Source organism: Solenopsis invicta, chromosome 13, assembly GCF_016802725.1.
Source record: "Solenopsis invicta isolate M01_SB chromosome 13, UNIL_Sinv_3.0, whole genome shotgun sequence".
Classification (NCBI taxonomy): Eukaryota; Metazoa; Arthropoda; class Insecta; order Hymenoptera; family Formicidae; genus Solenopsis; species Solenopsis invicta.
The window spans coordinates 218059-237604 of NC_052676.1; the positions used below are offsets into that span (position 1 = coordinate 218059).

General features: G+C 32.3%; 4 protein-coding genes across 11 annotated transcripts; 2 read left to right on the plus strand and 2 right to left on the minus strand.

The window, feature by feature from the left end:
- Positions 1-138: 138 nt before the first annotated feature.
- Positions 139-11746, plus strand: LOC105199598 (chitin synthase chs-2). Its single transcript, XM_039456370.1, has 19 exons — positions 139-261; positions 898-1136; positions 1728-2024; positions 2614-2844; positions 3158-3388; positions 3680-4101; positions 4180-4450; positions 4766-5040; positions 5246-5456; positions 5657-5904; positions 6274-6466; positions 6534-6688; positions 7084-7383; positions 7927-8156; positions 8400-8781; positions 8898-9074; positions 9318-9479; positions 9763-9985; positions 11133-11746. Exons 1-19 carry the CDS (start codon positions 164-166, stop codon positions 11369-11371), a joined length of 4584 nt encoding a protein of 1527 aa, XP_039312304.1. The 5' UTR covers positions 139-163; the 3' UTR covers positions 11372-11746.
- Positions 2291-14838, minus strand: LOC105199586 (BRCA1-associated protein). 8 transcript variants are annotated; one of them, XR_003269267.2, is made up of 8 exons: positions 14473-14836; positions 13866-14169; positions 13368-13557; positions 12868-13186; positions 12342-12766; positions 11779-12143; positions 4748-4995; positions 2291-2867 (listed from the first exon to the last, which is right to left on the minus strand). XR_003269267.2 is itself a non-coding variant. In XM_026139429.2 (7 exons), the coding sequence occupies exons 1-7, from the start codon at positions 14549-14551 to the stop codon at positions 4992-4994; spliced, it is 1686 nt and encodes a 561-aa protein (XP_025995214.1). In that variant the 5' UTR covers positions 14552-14836; the 3' UTR covers positions 4597-4991. The 8 variants fall into 8 exon arrangements, 5 of the variants coding, with proteins under 5 accessions (XP_025995214.1, XP_025995215.1, XP_011165045.2 ...); XR_005576115.1 differs by lacking the exon at positions 2291-2867 and adding an exon at positions 4133-4483; XR_005576114.1 differs by lacking the exons at positions 2291-2867; positions 4748-4995 and adding exons at positions 6499-6669; positions 7048-7260 and having other exon boundaries at positions 14473-14837.
- Positions 14839-15451: 613 nt separating this feature from the next.
- Positions 15452-16970, plus strand: LOC105199584. The gene is made up of 3 exons (XM_026139432.2): positions 15452-15485; positions 15665-16139; positions 16277-16970. The coding sequence occupies exons 1-3, from the start codon at positions 15452-15454 to the stop codon at positions 16794-16796; spliced, it is 1029 nt and encodes a 342-aa protein (XP_025995217.1). The 3' UTR covers positions 16797-16970.
- On the minus strand, positions 16845-19106 carry LOC105199585 (phosducin-like protein). The gene is made up of 4 exons (XM_011166742.3): positions 18595-19106; positions 18144-18404; positions 17482-17896; positions 16845-17225 (listed from the first exon to the last, which is right to left on the minus strand). Exons 2-4 carry the CDS (start codon positions 18345-18347, stop codon positions 16993-16995), a joined length of 852 nt encoding a protein of 283 aa, XP_011165044.1. The 5' UTR covers positions 18348-18404; positions 18595-19106; the 3' UTR covers positions 16845-16992.
- Positions 19107-19546: the final 440 nt, after the last annotated feature.

Below are 19546 nucleotides of genomic sequence, written 5' to 3' on the forward strand. Positions count from 1 at the left end.
CCACTTTCTAAATTGGTCCCTTATTATAAATCTTATCTAGTCTTATCACCGTGGCACCGATGATAATACTTTGTCGATCAATGACGCATCTACAAAACTCGCGTGTGTAATATAGTAATTTCGGCGGTTGTCGCGATCATAAGTTGTCGCGAGATTTGCAAATATGTTGTCGATAAACCGAGAAAACGAACCGAGGATTAGTGTTTTTGAAAATTACTACGACGATAGTAGCTCCGAATTCGACGAAACTGAAGAAGAGAGGTATGTGTTTGGAGAATTAAAACTTTGAATATCGTTTAAAACACCCGTTTAAAAATAAATAAAACGAATTACAAATTATATAACTATAATGAACCTAGTTAAATAAATGAACTTGGAAACGAGAACGCGATAAGAAAACTATGATATTTGGCAGATTTGTATAGGAAAATTCATTGTTATTTATATTACAAATCATTTTGCGAACTCTATTTTTTTACTTTTTAACATTTTAAAAACGTCAGTGTTATTCTTATAAATTTTGTTTTACCAAGTTATGGGATTTCGAAAGAAAGAGAGACTTTCGAGATTTATGTATATCTCGTATATAAAGTCACTGCACTGTACAGAGTTATCATTTTTTTCTTGAATTTGTGCGATATTATGATGCTTGATCATCTATTGCAAAGATGCGAGAGAATGAATCTTGTTTTCGTGAAATGAATAAAGAGTGTATGTCGAGAAAAAGAGGAAGGAATAAGACTGCAAAACAATGTATAAAAATGTAAAATGTGCAAGAAGGTATGAAATAGGAAAAAAGTCTAAAAAATGAAATAATAGTAAGCAGATAGTAGTGAGTATATAGAGAAATTACTGCTGGAAAATGCTAAACTTATTATCGGATCACATACTTTCCAGTTCGCAGAAGGACGTCCCACCATGGGACGTATTCGAATGTCTTCCTCCTCCACCAGAAAGCGGATCTATGCGAAATAACAGATTTTTCGAGATTGTCATTTGGATCTTAAAAATGTTGATTTATGGATTGTTATTCAGTATCGTTTTATGCAGTGGTATCGTGTCTAAATTAGCTGTTCTACTGGCTACCGCTCAGCTACGAAAGAATCAATCGGTGCCCTCTTGTAATCGTAGTCGAGGTAAGACTTTAATTTAGAACAATTTAGTGTAGTACAAATAAAAAAAAATCACATATTTTTCTTATATCGCGGAAATAAAGCGCGAAACTTGTCAAATTTATCGCTTGTCTTATGGTTTAAAAGATTAAAAAATTTTAAACAAAATGTTTGCACTAAAGATTGCGTACGTATGAAATGTTAGTGGAAAAATTTCACGAGCGATTCAAAATTTCATTAAAATTTTAATAAATATTAAATCACAATTTAATAATTGGAAAATTAAATAAAAACTCTGTTCTAAAAAAAGATGTAAGAGATATATGTATTTATAATTGAAAACGATTAAATATTCGTATGCTGTTGGGTCAAATTGAAATTAGTTTAGTTTAGAAAAGATAATTTACATTTTAAAAACTTCTCGAAGTATTCGAAGAAACATTTTAAAGATAATTATCTTATCGCTTATTTATCATATTATCGTATTATATATCCTATCACGTTTCGCTATATGTTACGTACACACACGTTACACGTTACGTTTAAAAGTTTAGAAATAAATTCTTTTTATCGGATATACAATATTTTTTCACCTCAAACTCCTATATTCCTTAGAACTAAAGGAATCTATTACCGAATATACGCAAGATGGCCATGGTATAAGATGGACATGGTGTCTGATTTTTATATTTCTCGTTCCCGAATGCATCGGAGTATTAAATACCTTGTTGCACCATCTATTCAAAAGGAAACCAAGGATGCCAAAGAAACGAAATATTTTACTTATGATCCTGATAGACACGCTTCACACGATTGGTTTAGTGCTGTTAACTTTTGTTATTTTACCGCGAATCGATGCGGTGCAAGGCGCCGCCATATTTTGCTGCCTGTGTTTTGTCCCAGGATTGTTGAGTAAGTGCACATAATTAATTTGAGATCGATATAACGCCTTTAATTTCGCCAATTTCGATGTTTTTCTTGTCGTAATTGTAATATATCTTAATTTTAAAGCAATTTACTTAGACTTTTGTTTATTTCTACTTATTATTACTTTTAACACGTTGAATGCCAAATAAGTATCTATAATATAAATCGTTTTTGTCTTTCTGATGAAAGATATGAATTTTGCTCGCCGGCAGCGACCTTGGAATAAAATTTTCATCATCAGATCCACATCTTGATAAATTAACATAGTTAATATAATTGCATAATATAAAATTATTATATTACATTTTAATACATTTATTACTTTAGACTATTGCTTCAGTATTAGAGATTTATTACAAATGTTATTTTTTACTAGTTTGATGCATTTTTTGAATTTGTTAGCGGCGATCAACTCGGATCTGGATGCAACATGTTACACATACAACTACTTTTAATACTTGATAATTGATCAACGCTTAATTGAAAAGGACCAAAAATATAGACCTTTGTTCCCATTATACGATTTCATGAAAATTCATTTGTTATATAAACATACATTGATGATTATTAATAGATCTACTTTCACGAAAGAAAGAAAATCAAAATGCATCGGCAAACAAATTAAAATTGCTAAGAATTTTTGACGCATTGGCGTTGATTGGCCAAGTGAGCGGAATGTTGTGGCCTTTGATTCTTAATATCGAGCACGATGTTGACGACATACTAATGTGGATTTCTCCCATTGCTCTCGTGTTGTGCTCAAGCCGCTGGTGGAGCAACTTTGTGCCGTCCCACAGCAACAGTCGTACGTACCGATCGTGTAGATTACTGTAGATAATTTCAAAATATGTATGTAAAAAGGAAAGATGAAAGAGAGAAAAGAGATTGAAAGAATGTGAAAAAGTTTTATCTGGTAATCTCGATAAATGTATTCTCAAATTCCTTTTTTTTTATATCGCTAGTGTTTTTATCTCTAAATTAATTTAATTTATTACAATTAATAAATTAAATTAATCCTTACATGACACGATTGAGTAATTATATCGTGAATAAAGTGTCGCATCGAGATTATCAAAAGATAAATCGTTATCTCCCATCGATTTTTTTAATTTGAGCAGGTTTGATGCGATTCTTATCCCGTGCTAAAGAAGATCTTCAATCAGGTCAACATATCGTACAAGGATATGTCTCCCTTTGGAGAATATTTATTTTTATCACGGGTGCTCTCATCGTTAACGTATGTGAAGGACTAGAGGCAAGGGATTTCTTCTCTCTGAAATTCACTGTATCCACACCCCTTTACATTCTTGCGATTCAAGCTACTTGCGCCATGACGATGTATCAATCTTGTAAGTCAAAATAGCTAAGCGTACACATGTACTATATATATCATACGTTATAATTTATACATGGAAATTTAATATAAAGACTGGAAAGCTTTATACAATACAACTCTAAAGCCCGCAAAAATCTGAAAGGGTCACAAATTGTAAGCGATATTTAAAAAATATATCAACGTGTAATGATACAACAGTGCAACACTTTCACTCGTCGCGCATTCGAATGGATATAATTTGAGTATATCAAATCCTCTCCATTGTTGAAATTTCAATTTTGATTTCTTCGATTTTGATTTTCAGGCAAATTTGCTTATAGAACCCATATGCATCAATTTGGTTTTGCGTTTCCAATAAATCTGGTTAGCCTGGGAGCGGTATGTTTGATCGTGACACTGTGTGCCGCGAGGAATAGGGACATCTGTGCCTTTCACGACGTTACCTCGGATTATCTTTTTTTCGAGGAATTTCTCTTTGGAAATTGGAACGAATTTCTTTCTAGGTGGTACACTTGGTTCTGGTTGATATGGTTCATATCACAGATATGGATCACGACGCATCTGTGGACCACCGAAAACGAAAGATTAGCACCAGCGGAAAAGATTTTTTCCACAATCACTTATGATTCGCTTATGATTGATCAATGTTTAGCCTTAAATAGAAGGACACAGAATGAAAATATCGACCAAGATCAAGAGGAGAAAAACAAAGATGCTCATCTTCCAGTAAAGAATTAAATGACTGTTATTCGATTTGTTCATTGTCGCAATTACATTTATTATTACAGTCAATTGGAATTTCAGAATGGTGATCTAAGATTCGAAGCTACCGACATTAAATTGGATGTTGGAACAATCGAACAAGATTTTGACAAAGATGACCTGGATACGGCAGTCAATAAACGTAAGGATCGAATCACGAGAATTTATGCGTGTGCTACAATGTGGCACGAAGAGAAGAACGAGATGAATCATTTGATAGGCAGTATTCTGCGATTAGACAAGGATCAGTGCGCGATGCGTGTCACACAAAAACATTACAAGGTTCACATCGAGGATTATTATGAATTGGAAAGTAAGTCCCGCGACGTCACACAGAAAGTTATACCTAAAAGATTAAAAACACTATATTTGTAATGTAATAAATTATAAATTACGTGCGTGCGTGCGAGTGAATTTTCCTTTTCATTGAGATATCGTTGCATAAATGAAAAAACAAGATTTAACAAATCTTATTAAATTATAAGTATTTATCTAATACTATTTCTATTTTCATACACAAAAGAAATGAGTTTATACATATTTTTGAAAAATTTCACGAGTGAGAGAGAAATAAGAGAGAAAAGAATATTATTAAATATATTTGTTGTACGTTTTTGAAAATGGGCAGCACACATCTTCTTCGACGATGCATTTTGTTGCATGCACGGCTGCGTTGGTTTGTGCAATCATGACGAAAATGAGACGCAAGTCAATCAATATGTGATAACGCTGGTGGAGACGGTCCAAAGAAATGTAGAGAACTTGTGGATGCGTTCTTCACCGCCTACTAAATATCCGACACCTTATGGGGGTCGTCTCGTGTGGACATTACCAGGAAAAACCAAGTTGATAGTTCACCTGAAAGACAAAAACAAGATCAGACACAGAAAACGGTGGAGTCAAGTATGAAGTATAAACATATATGTACATCAAGTTTTTCTCTAATAAAAATTATGAAAATGTGCGCGCGTATAATATATACGTGTGATAAATACGAGAATAAGTAAACAGATAAAATAAATGCATATTAAATCTCTATTAGAGAGAAACTTTAATTATATAAAGTTTCGAAAGAAAAGCCAAGAAATATCTTATTTAATCTTTTCAGGTCATGTATATGTACTATCTTTTGGGCTATCGCCTAATGGGATTACCGATCGACGGAGATCGTAAAGAAACTATTGCTGAGAACACGTATATTCTTACATTGGATGGAGATATCGATTTTCGACCGGCCGCTGTTAAAGTTTTGGTAGATCTGATGAAAAAAGATAGAGATCTCGGCGCTGCGTGTGGTCGAATACACCCGGTTGGATCAGGTACGGTACGCAACAGATTAGTGTTAATCATTTGTGTGTGTGTGTGTGTGTCTAGGATCTGAGAAATCAGGGTATCAGATCTTTCAACAATCGACAGACAGAAGGCTAGATTAGTTTTATTTTTACAGTGATTTTAGATTTCTAGAGTATGATTTTCGTATAGAGATCATATCGCAAAGAGATTTACTGTTTGTTGTTAGGTCCAATGGTTTGGTTTCAAAAATTTGAGTACGCTATTGGTCACTGGTTACAAAAATCTACGGAACATACGATCGGTTGTGTTCTGTGTAGTCCTGGCTGTTTTTCACTCTTTAGAGCAAAAGCGTTACAGCAGCCCAATGTAATGGCGAAATATGCTACTAAATCTACTGAAGCCAGACATTACATTCAATATGACCAAGGTGAGGATCGCTGGCTTTGTACATTGCTTCTCCAAGTGGGTTCCCGGGTAAGTCATTATTTTCACTTACAGAATTACACTTACTATTAATTATATATTAAGTAGTGAAAGACAATATCTTTAAAAAAATTTCGAAAAATGTGTTATTGCATTGTTCAAAACTTATCTGAATTTAAACATTTGTATCTTGTAATTTAACAAACAGATTGGAATTTTGATGCTATCATCAAATTTTATGATATCTAATGGTCATTCTTTCGGGAAAAAAAAAGAAAAAAAAATTGTGGAAAAAATGTATTTTTACCAATGTTACGTATATAAAAAACATTCAAATTTGACACAATGTAATTCGCATATACAATGTACAAGGATATAGCTTAAAATCACATATTCTTAAGATTACTTCGTTTCTATCAGGTCGAATACTCAGCAGCGAGTGATGCATATACACACGCACCAGAACTCTTTAAAGATTTTTATATACAACGACGTAGATGGATACCCTCCACTATCGCAAATATTTTCGACTTACTGATGACTGCTAAACAGACGAGAAAGGTGAACAACGATATCTCGTGGTTGTACATTGCTTATCAGTGGATTCTAATGGGTACGTATAGATTAATAACATTTTTATAATAATTTATAATAAAATCATGAAAAATTATTTATTGAAGGAAGTACAATTTTGGGACCAGGCACGATATTTTTGATGCTGGTTGGTGCATTCGTCGCTGCATTTCATATCGACAATTGGACTAGTTTCTGGTACAATCTGATTCCAATTGGCGTGTTTGTTGGAGTGTGCTTTACCTGCAAGGAGCGCATGCAGGTATTAGAGATTCCAATGATTAAACCCTAATTTGAAAAATGGAAATTCTGGAGGATATTTGAAAGAAAAAAAATTTAGGTGTAGATCAATTATAAAAAAAAAAAAATAAATCTTGAGAGAGAGAGAGAGAGAGAGAGGGAGAAGTTACAAATAGCTTTGCCAATTAAATTTCTATTTATTTTTTTTAACTTACTTATCTTCTCCATAAGTGGATTTTATATGAGAAATCACTTACTGTTTTATATCAATTTTATCTATTTTACCAAAAATGATTTCAAAAATACTTTTTACGACTGTGCTAAATTAATATCGCCAATTGTTGAATGGAGTTATATCGTATGTTACAATATTATACATACATCTATCGATAATACATTATTGGTGTCGGTTTGCAGTTAATAGTAGCAGAGATTATCAGCGCTATATATGGCCTAGTGATGATAGTCGTCCTAGTAGGAATTATGTTACAAATCGCCGAAGATGGATGGCTCGCACCCAGTAGTCTGCTCTTTTTTATTGTCGCCTGCCAAATGACAGTCGCTGGTCTGTTACATCCTCAGGAAGCGACTTGTCTATTGTGTGGTGTTATTTATTACATTACTGTACCATCCATGTACATGTTGTTAATCATCTTCTCCGTCTTCAACGTACATAATGTTACATGGGGCACACGTGATTCGAAGAAATTGAATGTCGTAAGGCTGTTGTCTATTTTTGATTTAACTTACAAGGAAACACAATATGAAAGTTTTTAAATAAAGAGACTTTTTTAATTTCGGTAACAGTTAAAATGATGTTTGTTTCGAAAAAATGATCGGTTTTTTCCCCCAACGAAGTGTGTATCATTATAACGCGCGAATAAGGAAATACGTGTAAAAAATACGCGTCTCCTATTTCTGTCTATGTTATAAACGTATTTTTTTAACATATTCAAAGTTTATTAAAACCGAAAGGGGACTCTTTTAGTTGTGTTTTCTTATCAACATTACAGAGCATGCTCTGTGATGTGTCGGATAGAGATACAAGCTCTAAATACACTGCAAAAAACAGTTGGCAAATTACTTCTTTAACATATTTTGCTTCTTCACGCACGTACATACATATATACGTATAAAAAAACACACACACACACACACACACACACACACACACACACACACACACACGCGTGCGCGCACGAAATATAATTCAAACCTTTTGAAAAATGATCATGTTATATATAATTGAAACGAAAAAAGACTTCTTCAGATGAGCAGAGATCTGCAGCAATCAGCAATTTATCCGGCTTCATGATAGGAAAAAAAAATAAGCAAGACAAATTTGAAAAAGGTAGTGTCGATTTTTCCTTGGGAAATCTTTTTAAATGCGTCTGCTGCATTCATTCTGGAATTAGTTATGAAGAGAAGCGGTTGAATGAAATTAACGAGTCCCTACAACAGATAAACAAACGTCTGAATTTATTAGACAGGTTTGTTGGATTTATCATTTATAATCGTTATGAAACTCAGTCATCGAGAAACATTGTTACACTCAATTTTTATAAATATTCCTTTTCATTTTATATATAATGTGTATTTGTAATAATTTTAATAATGTAATAATTTTATTTATCAGTCTATTACCACCAGAGTTTCAAATTAAAATAAATATTTCATTTAATTCCTAAGGTTTATATTCTACAACACAGATGTGTAATTATTGATAATTATAGATTACATACAGTAAATATGGAGACTAGCAATGTTGCCCAATCAACATCTAATGCTAATATGTATCCAAGACCATATTTTCCGATAGAAGAGACGGTAGAAGAGGAAATGCATGAAGAAATCGAGTTACAACACATAGCCGATAAAAGTGATCAGGAAAATGTCATCTATAAGGATGTCGATGACGATGAAAGTGACGTTCTGACGCAAGTATCCGCAACCTCGAGTCAGGATCAGGCTAGTTTCCTCATCAGCCCTTACTGGCTTCAGGATGAAAGACTGCGAAGAGGAGTCGTAGATTTTCTATCGAACGATGAGGAGGAATTTTGGAAAGATCTGATTGGAAAATATTTGCGACCTATTGAAACCGATGAAGAAAGTCAAGTGAGTTGAATTTATTTATTTTTTTTTTGCAAAAAAGAAAGGAAAATAAGCAAAGTAAAAACGCGCGCGCATTTATTCACTCTATTCTCTCCTTAATTTTTATACGTTCTTTTCAGAATAAGATAACTCAAGAATTAATGAATTCTCGTGATGCGTATTTATTAAAATTCTTTATGTTAAATGCTTTGTTTGTGCTAATTGTATTCCTTATGCAACTAAATAAAGATACATTGCATTTGCAATGGCCCCTTGGAATGAAGTATAATGTCACGTACAATTCAAAAGGATTTGAGGTAAATATATTAATAATAATAATAAAAACAATAACAATAATAATAAAAATAGTAATAATAATAACGACGTCGACAACAATGATGATGATGATCCTCTATCATGTCCCAAATTTCGTTAATTTCATTAGTAATAATTTTACAAGGTCATTTAAGAATGTTACAATATTTAACAATTAAATTATTGTATCACTATAAAAATTGCAATGTTGAAAAATTAAAATTATATGTATTAATTTTGTATAGGTACATTTAACTAAAGAATACTTGAGACTTGAGCCGATAGGATGTCTATTTATAGCTGCATTCATCAGCATATTAGGTATACAATTCTGCGCTATGCTAGTTCATCGATTCGATACATTTTCCCATGTACTCGCTAATACAAAACTTCCTTCTTGTACTAAGGTAATATTAAAAAAGAAGAAAGAACATTCATTGATAATAAAACGCTTTTCTTTTCACAATACATATATGTAATGAAAAATAATGTATATATAATCTCCATGATTTTTTGTAAACATATTTATTGAAGATTGTTTGGAGATATAAAGCTAGTTTATTTTAAGAGAATAAGATAAAGCCAAAATTCTCTTTTCAATTTTCTTTTTACAATAAATAATTAAAAAATAACTTTCTTTCTCTCTCTCTCTCTCTCTCTCTCCCTCTCTTTATTGTTTCTTTCTCTCAGATAACTTCTTCAGAAGACAGCGTTTTCGAAAAGCATGCTGATAAAATAGCAGAGATGCTTCAACGTATGGCGGAAGATGACATGACATTCGAATTTAGACGAAGCACCGTGACTTTTCCTAAGCAAAACACACACGACTTAACGGAAAATTCCAAGAGCTCATTGAAGATATTGGGAAACTTTGAAAGACTCTTTCGACGAAAGCTTCATGATCCAAGTTCAGGTATAACTGCTTTTGCTATTCGAAATTTATATGCTTTATATCATACGCCTATCAGTATTTTAATGAGGATACTATTCATGGTCTAGGATTAGAAAATTCGAAAGATTTTAAGTTCAGATCACTTATTTTCTAAATTGTCCATAATATTGTTTTATACGAATTCAATTACTAAATGTGAAATGGGATTGTGGGACTCATCACAGAGAGAGGAGAAAAAATTAAGAGAAAGATATGAATTTAAAGATACGGAAATTGACAGTGCATTAAATATCGCGAATAAGCAATTATTAAACGAACATTACTGATTTCTATTTGCTTCCAAGAAGAGCTGCTATAAAGCAGTGAGGTCACATTATCGACTTATTGTTTCTTGCTTACGTTTGCTTTTTAAAAAAGGTAGTTTAATTACTTTTAGTTAAAACAAATATAAAGTTGCGTTTAGTAAAAAAAAAAAAAAAGAGAGAGAGAGAGTGTTGCAACTGTTGTAAAAATCTTTAATATGATTGGTTTATATGTTCAGTAGGCCTATTCTGTAACTCTTTAGCGACAATTCGGTATCGTTACAGCGTCGTTGCGCAGATATTATACATGGTAGAAAAGCTGCGCAACGACACTGTAACGGTTGCCAAATTGTCGCTAAAGTGTTACAGAATAGGCCTACAGTAGGCCTATTAAAAAATCGTATTAAAAAAATCTTAAACTAGCAAAACTGCTTTTTTTTGTTGAACGCAGCTTTAACGTAGTATCCACTGATAAGCAAAAGATGATAAAATATTGAAAAACAAAGTATGAAGATTGAAAATTTAAACACGTTGTACATTATAACAAAATGTCTGACATGTTTAGTCTTTATTTTGTCTTCTTCGCTTCTCTCTGACAAAGCTAAGGATGAAAATATATTATAAAATTTATTTATTATTACAGTTAATAATTGACGTTTTATTAAATATTTAATTTTTTTTTAACACATTAATATGTATTAATTGCTTTAAAAATATTACATCTTGAACGCATATGGGGCTCCTATAAATTATTTAACACCTTTTGGCACGAAAGCAACTTCTAAGTTAATGTAATGGCATTAATTATCACATTAGGTACTTTTATTTATTACTTTTTATCGGAATATCTCTTACCTATTGTACAGGTTTATCACAACGCATGTCCTCGCAAATGCCGAAAAATGCGTTTAGTGCTTTTGAACGGAGGCGATCAACAATTTTAGCAAAAAGGAAGACGAAGACTCAGAAATCATACGAAATTTATGATGATGCTGATAATTTAAGATCTTCAAACAATCGGATTTTTCAACCAGGACAGTCGAATTCCCAGTCGAATCAATTTCAATATGATAATCCAGGATTTAAACAGGACGAGAATATATGAGGCGTGAGATATGCGAAACAACTTATTTTGAGATATAATACAAGAAGAAAGTTTATATAAATTTCATATGTGTGCCTCTGACAATCTAATAAAGATGTATCAAATCAAGAGCTTTAGTTTTAAAATTTACATTATGTTACAGTAGGTCAGCAAATCAAATAAAAATAAGCAACTTGGTAAAATTGTTATAACAAAGTAGATTACTTCGTTTTCACACATTATAAAAATTAACTTCAATAGTTTCTTTTACAGCATTTTTCCTTCATTATAATCGTTCTTGTAATTGATATTAGAATATTACGTTTAACATTCTTTTCTTTCGCGTATTGAAGAAATTAGAAAAATTTGGATCTAAATAAATCAATGAATTTCAAAGCTAAGTGTTCAATGATCTTTAAAGTTAATACCTCTTTTGATTTTTATGTCCCCGAGATCCTGACGATTTTCCATCTTTAGGCGTTGGAGGAATAACGATACGACCGGTGGCAATCTCATTTCGATCGATGGACTCGTCGATTTGTTTTTGAGCATCGAGAGAAAACATGAGATCCCGGTTTTGCTCCTTCAAATCGGTGATCTCTGCTTCCTTGGTTGACAACTCATCTTGCAATTTCTTGCATTTTCCCTGCCACGAAGTCTGGTTCGATTGTAGAGCCTTTCTCAGATCTTTTTCCTCTGCCAATTCTGCTTGTATTTGTGCCAATTTATTGGTGGAATGCTGCAGACGCTTATCCAGTGTTTGCTTGTCGCGATTGAGCGTCGCGAATTGTTTCTGATGAAATAAAAAACATTGCCTTTAGAGCAAGATTAAGGGGAGTATAGTATTAAGAAAAATAATATATAGAAAAAGGAAAATAAGAAAGCGAAAAGAAATCAGGAGAGAAAGAGAAATAAGGATAAAGAGGAAAAAAAAGAAAAGATGAAAAATAAAAAGGACATTATTACAATGTCATTTTTAAGAATCATGTACCTTGAATTGCGAATTTTCCTCGAGCACTTGTTCTAATTTATCCCTCAATTCGGTAATCTCTGCTATGGAACGTTGCTCCGAACGATTGAGCCTCTCTTCATAATACTGTCGTTGCGTTTCTAACTGTGATGTTAGCAAATATGTAAACTCTAATTGTACCGAATCTACCTTATCCTCCACAGCAGCACCTTCACTCTTGGTTGCCGAGTGACCACCTTCCACCATTTTACCATCTTTATCCTGCAATAGGCGATGCACAAAATTGTCACCTACATAATCCCAGACACGATTATTACCCAGCTGCATCGCATAACAGTGGTGTGTATCTCGGTAGTGTTCGAACGCATGACCCTGATGATAGCGCGAGCAGCCTACGTGACCGCAGATCAAACAAATCCACAATGCATCGTTGCTGGTATCTGCAACTAAAGAATTTTATATAAAGCATATTAAAAGAGATGAATTTAATACAAGATTAAATTAAACTCAAACTTCAATAACTCGAAGCAACTAGCCCAATACATACCACATTCCATACAACGACTGTCTGCCAGTGGCTCTGGTGTTTGAGCGTATCGACAGATCGGACAGGATGTGTCACCCCATTTGACAAGGCAACTGGAATGGAAAGTATGGTTGCACAATATCGTCAAAATTCCATCCACACTCTCGTCCATTCTTTCAAGACAAACGGGACACGATGGCAACTCTGTGTGTCCACTTAGAGGCATTCCATTGTCCCCTACTTCGACTCGTGATACAAATACCATGTGACAAACTATGTCTGGTTCTAGAGAGTTGTAAGGAGCACCATTGAAAGTTTCATAGAATTCACTCGCTGCACTCTAAAATGTCATAAAAGCTTTGCTTTGGCTAACATGTCTTTAAATTAAAATTCTTTGTATCAATAAAATTACTTTTATTAGCTTAAATATTTAATTTAATAAAATTCTGTAAATTTATATGTAAAGTCTAGTATTTGCAATTTGTCAAAACTTATCGAAAGTAACATATCTGTTTACTCACTGATGATCTAAAAGTGATTAGAGCCATATACTGGTTTGGACTGCCGTCTCTTAGGATTCGAAAGTATTGTATATCCTGATGACAAGCTGCTGTAAAAGTTAAAAGATCGTGGCAAGTCATTGTTGCTGGTACCGACAGAATACAGATAGTATGACTGCGATCTGCCGCACAACGCATTTCAGTCAATTCACTGTAATCAAAAAATCAAATCATTTATAAGAGTAATTAAAATCGTACTTTAAGCTGTTAATTATCCCAAAAGCATCCCACTTGTCAACATTACCTTTAGTGAAAATGTTGAGAAAAGTAACATATATTTTATTATAATATTAGCAGCTATTGTAGTGCTTTCCAGTCAGTAGTATAATATCATATATTTTTGGAACAAAGCTTTAAATTAGATTTCTATTAAGTAAGCTCCAGCTGGAAAGCACCCATTAGCTGAAGAAGTCGAAATAATTTGTAAAAGAAAAGAGAAGAGGGAGAGAAATGACTTACTCTTCCTTGAAGAGATGGAGGATACCTTTGGTAACTTCGACAAAGGGGTTCCCTGAGATAAAATTGATTTGATCAGGTGAGGTACAAGCGGCAGCACCAGTTATTTCTCCTGAACCAGAACTCGTTACTTGGTTAGAATTCACAAATGATGTCTCTTCAGAATTGGTTCTTGAGAACGAATGCGATTTACTTGTGCTTTGGCTTGATAATAACGGAGATGTAGTTTCTGTCACATTTGTATAAGTTTCCACATTGATATCCCTTGGTTCTCTGCAGCCTCTCGTCTTCTTCGCAGCCATGGTACCTATTATTTTTTATTAATATTTATAAATTACCATATCTAATCGATTATTTGATCATTATCAATTTATTTGAGCAGAATATGAAAGAAATTAGAGTAATTGTATTCTCGTAAAAATAAAAAAATAAAAAAATCATTTAAAAAAAATTATAGATATCTTAAACATTCTAAAATACAACCTATATAGAAATATTGTAAATTATATACAGTGCAATCATAGAAACATTAACTTCTTTAATGACTCATGAAATATAGCAAATAATAAATATTATGCAAATGAGATACGAATGAGAAGTTTATGCTTACTAGCAGTCTCTTCCAACTCTGAATCACAAATCTCGATGCGAATAACGCACAGAGACACTAAAACAGCGGATGAATTCATGCCACATAATTAAATTATGGCATATTATGATAAACATTTCTTTTTATTTAGGCAAGTCGCCCATCGCCATATCAACTCCGTACGCTCGGTACATACGTATGTACCAATCAGTACCAAGTACCAATGCTGACTAAAGGCCTGTTCTTTTTAGCTGAACTTAGTTCACTGCACTAGTTCACAGTTTATCTTCTTCTCTTCACGTTGAAAGAAGAAAGATAAACTCTGAACTAGTGCAGCCAGTTCAGCTAAAAAGAACAGGCCTCAATGCGTATCAAATTCTACAAACAGATCAAACAGTTCAGGAAGGTTGAGGTTAGTTTATGAATGTGAAGAGAATATTTGTCTGTGATTGGTCAATTCTTATGGCTTACAACTTGTCATCGACTAATAGCTTATCGTAGAAAGCTCATAACTGCCATTATTTTCATTTATTTGATAGTCCACAGCTTTCACAGTTATCCATAGTTTATGGATCAACACACGTTTATTTTGAACTTTTTGAATAAATGTAAAATTTGCTTGGGCATTTGAGACCGCCTATGTGTTCGGATGTATTTGCCCGTTACTGATATTTTTTTAAACCGTCGATTGCATCACGATCGGCCATTTAGGACAACCGTTGTTGTCCTTCGTGCTTTGATTTCTAAAACTAATTTTGCTTACTGATCGTATCACTCCCGCTCATCCAATCGAGAGTTGGTACCAAAAAATAAAAAGAAGTTGAATAAATATACAAAATAATTATACAGATTGCATCACATAATTATTAAAACCTAAAAATATTGCTCTTGAAAAGTAACAAATAACTACAATAAAGAAAAAAAGAGATTGATTATATTGTTATTGTTGTATTTGTTTCTATTATTTAAATGATCAAGTCCTCTAATACAGATATTAAATATGAGTTATTTTAGTGATTTGCATCAAATATCGGGTAAGTGATAGATTTTTACTTATAACAAAAAATTATATTAAAGCAGATACGATTAAATCAAGTATTCAGTTATAAATTATTAAGGCCCACACAGACACACACTTATTTTTATATTACATATAAAGCTCTATATACTATATTATAAATTGCAGTGTTATAGTTTTTTTTTTGTTTTTTAGATATTTCTAGTATTTCGGCAATTTCCCAGTCCAGTAATAAATTTATTGGTAGAGTGGATTCATTGCAAAGTTTATTAGATAATTATTCCAATGCAGTAAGAAGTAATAATAGGTTTGCGATAACTCGAGAAACAAGTGCTATTGAGAAGACGATAAACTCTTTGACATTATGCGAAGAAAATATAAGTGAACACGTTAAAATCAATATTATGTACCAGTGTATGAAAGAAGCATCTTTGAATCATAAAGATATTTTATCTAAGAACACAGCTAACAAACTACAATTAATGCTCTCAATTTATCAACTGGATAAGTATATGCATCTTCCTTCAACAACGAAACATATGCAAGATAAATTGATGCTTTTGGGAATTATTGATTTGCCATCGTGTGACTTAAATCTTGATGAGAAATTAGAGGTGAAATGTTGCATTGAGACAATGTTACGAGAAACTATACATCATATGATGCTAAGGTGAGTTTTGCCATATATATATAAAAGGAAAGACTATCAACTCGATGTACACAAAGTTATAATTATAATAATAATTATATATATATATATATATATATATATATATGCTAATAAAGTTTTAATATCTGTGTTATAAGATATGAAGCCTTAGGAGGAAATGCTAAGGAAGCATTAAAAAACAACGAATGTGACATGCGTAATAAATTCTTGGAATATTACGATGTACCAGCAGTACAATGGAAGAATAAAATTGAAGATTTGATTTTGCAATGCGAAAGTGATTTGTCGAAATATATAAATTTAATGGACAAATGGAATAAGCTGAAATATGAAAACATGAGCCAAGCGTATTTAGAAAAGGCAGGATACTTATTGCTACAGGCGCAAGTTGCTGAACTGCAAGCAAAGATAACAAAGCTCTCTTGCACAATCAGAATGTTCAAAGAAACCTCGACTACCGTTGATGCTTTTAAAATGCTAAATCGATTAATAGAAGACAAGTTAAAAGTAGTTAGAGATGAAATCCGCCAAAAAGAAGATTTGAAAAAGTTATACGATAATTTGAAAAATACAGAATATGACGAGGTGTTGTCAATCTACTCGCAGCTCTGCAATGCAATAAAGAAGAAAAAACACATCTTGGACATGTTAAAATAGTTTTGTAAATGAAGGATTTACAATAATTTATAATCAAAACAATATGTATCTGATTTAAAAGTAAATGTTTTATAACTTGCATTCGATTATCTTTTGATAAATATTCTACAAATCGATGTGATAATTTTAATTTTAGCATTTCTTTGAATTAATAAAAGTATATTAGTAGAGTAGCTTAAAAAGAACGATGATTTTTTTATTCACTATCGGAAACTTCGATTTCATTTTTCAAAACGATAAGTGGTATGCAATTTTTGTCGACGAGAATCCCATGCTCTATGAGAAATGCTTCCACGTCTGATGAGTAAAAATCTGTTCCTAGATGATCCGTGACATGGACAAAGTTCCCTATTACTTGTCCGTTTTTATATACCAGCAATGTCGGTACACCAAATTCCTTAAATTGTTTACTAAGACCTGCAACTGAACCTAAAAGGATATTTAAACAATAATACAATATAATGAAACAAAGTTTTTCTAAAAATTTTAAAAAATGTAGATGTAAACAATCAAACTTTGTATTCTATCTAGCTTGATGTAAAAACAAATGAAAAATAAGTTTCTTGCAATTTGAAAATTTAATTATAGTTAACGTTACTTAATTTTGCTTAATTAATTGGCATTAATAGGAGACAGTAAAATCACTTGTCGAATATCTTTACATATAATCTCAAAGTTAACAAACCTAGAATTCTACAAAATTTTACATAAGAATATTCTTCTGCGAGAGATATCAAGCATCCATTCATAGCTTCACAACCAGATACATTGTCTTCATAAATGTGAACGATAACGATCACAGATTTATCTTCTCCATCAATGGCTTGTAGAAATTGATCTGTATTGTCCAAATCGATAACTTTGCCAAAACAAAATTTCTCTGTTTTAGCAAGCATTTCTTTCATTCTTTGTCTCTGATATTCTAGAAGAAATTCATCATTTAATAAATTTGCCAACTCTGGATCTGTCTCGTTCAGTTTTTCCTTTTCTTCGTCCAAAGCACTGCGGCAAGTTAAACTCAGTTTATTAATCAGTTGCAGTCTTTCTTTCTCTTGTGATTCTCGCTTCTCTGCTTCCAATTGCTTATATCGTTGCCAATCCTTCCAAGAACATATTTTGAATTAACATTCATTATATCCATTTAATATTTGAAAATAAATATAAATGCAGGTGTGTGTATGCGCGTGCATGTGTGTACATATAAAAGCATGTGTATATACATGTTCACAATTAAGTCTTTTAGTTTTTTGTATCTTTCCATTAAGATATGTATAATTATAACAAACCCAAGATATATATGTATTATTATTATCATTATTATTATTATTATTATTATTATTATTATACCTTTATAACACCTTTAGGTCCTGTATTACTAGAAGTTCCATCCCATTCTGAATATGAAGGCGCGATATATTGTGCAGTGTCATCTGTGTATTTTACATCATTACATTCATCAGAATCTCCAGAGTCATTTTCTTCATCCTCACTGGAACTGCTACAGTAATAATGCAACTTTTCATCCAAAATTTTATCTTCCAACGTTGACATGATCTTAAAATTCAGATCTTTATGCAAAAACAATGGATTAAGTAGTATACGTTTGATCTGAAAATAATAGAAAGAAACTTATTTAATTATATCAAATAATGTATTGATTATATTCTCCCACATTATTACTTAAAATTAGTATATTTGTAAAACATTTTGTGATTGATAACGATAGCAAATAATACCAAACTTGACTAATTGCAATTTAATTGAATAGATATATTTTTTTTAGGTATCAAAGACTTACAGAATGATCGATAAACAATGTTAAAGAATTTTGTTTAACATTATAAGTCGTTCAATAGATTTTTCCTTTATATATGCATTAAAAGTTTTTATTAGATATTGAGTATATTTATATACTGTAGAAAATATAGAAAGAACATTCTTTTGTATTATTTGTAGGATTGACGTATAATTGGTATTATTTTTGTTTCAGTTTTGTTTGTTTAGCACTTTTTCTGTGGTTCAGAAAATTTTCACTTTGACACACACGCAAATTGCGTGAAGATTCTTTTTCTTCTTCTCTATGTCGTTCTAATGCTAGTACAGGTACTACCAAAAGCACAGAACACATATAAAACCGAAAGTGGCGAAGCAAATACAACGCGAAGAACCAAAAGTCGCCTAGACGGTCCAGAGATGGGTCTTATCCAGTTTAACCAAAGACTCTAGACAACTCTGAGAGCGGCCACTTTATCTTGGAGCGTCTCTAGTCCATAAAATATGGACATTGAACTATGTAGCCAATCAGTGCTTTCCAGCTACGACACAAATCGACACTGTGTAACACAGTGTCCATTAGTGTAAGAGAGAAAATTTTAGTTGTTTCACTCACACTAATGGACACTGTGTTACACAGTGTCGACTTGTGTCGTAGCTGGAAAGCACCCAATGTCTGTGAATCCTGTAGATAACGTCCACGATTTTATGGTTCTTTTCCATGCTAAGTCAAGAGTGAGATGAATCTCTTAAATATTTTAATGTGCGTGCTTCAAAACGTGTTCAAGATAATGCAGGTAATTAAGAAGGGAAGTGGATCAAATAGACAAAAACGAATAGTCAATTTATCAGATGTTTTTATCTATTCGATTCATCTTCCCCCCGCACCCCTCTCCTACATTGAATTTAAAGTTACTTAAAATTTAAAGTGTTTTAGAAATAATGTTTAAATTTGTTATATATATATATATATATAT

Excerpts from the sequence above, each read along its gene's own strand:
- LOC105199598 (XM_039456370.1), top strand. The coding sequence starts at position 164 with ATGTTGTCGATAAACCGAGAAAACGAACCGAGGATTAGTGTTTTTGAA. Across the intron at positions 2,025-2,613 it reads TTTTGTCCCAGGATTGTTGA|ATCTACTTTCACGAAAGAAA; the intron begins GTAAGTGCACAT and ends GATTATTAATAG. Across the intron at positions 4,451-4,765 it reads GGATTATTATGAATTGGAAA|CACACATCTTCTTCGACGAT; the intron begins GTAAGTCCCGCG and ends GAAAATGGGCAG.
- LOC105199586 (XM_039456367.1), bottom strand. The coding sequence starts at position 14,551 with ATGAATTCATCCGCTGTTTTAGTGTCTCTGTGCGTTATTCGCATCGAG. Across the intron at positions 13,558-13,865 it reads CTCCATCTCTTCAAGGAAGA|TGAATTGACTGAAATGCGTT; the intron begins GTAAGTCATTTC and ends TTTTGATTACAG. Across the intron at positions 8,119-11,778 it reads GGACATAAAAATCAAAAGAG|GGACTCGTTAATTTCATTCA; the intron begins GTATTAACTTTA and ends TATCTGTTGTAG.
- LOC105199584 (XM_026139432.2), top strand. The coding sequence starts at position 15,452 with ATGAGTTATTTTAGTGATTTGCATCAAATATCGG. Across the intron at positions 15,486-15,664 it reads TGATTTGCATCAAATATCGG|ATATTTCTAGTATTTCGGCA; the intron begins GTAAGTGATAGA and ends TTTGTTTTTTAG. Across the intron at positions 16,140-16,276 it reads ATACATCATATGATGCTAAG|ATATGAAGCCTTAGGAGGAA; the intron begins GTGAGTTTTGCC and ends CTGTGTTATAAG.
- LOC105199585 (XM_011166742.3), bottom strand. The coding sequence starts at position 18,347 with ATGTCAACGTTGGAAGATAAAATTTTGGATGAAAAGTTGCATTATTAC. Across the intron at positions 17,897-18,143 it reads GACCTAAAGGTGTTATAAAG|GATTGGCAACGATATAAGCA; the intron begins GTATAATAATAA and ends TGTTCTTGGAAG. Across the intron at positions 17,226-17,481 it reads AAAATTTTGTAGAATTCTAG|GTTCAGTTGCAGGTCTTAGT; the intron begins GTTTGTTAACTT and ends ATATCCTTTTAG.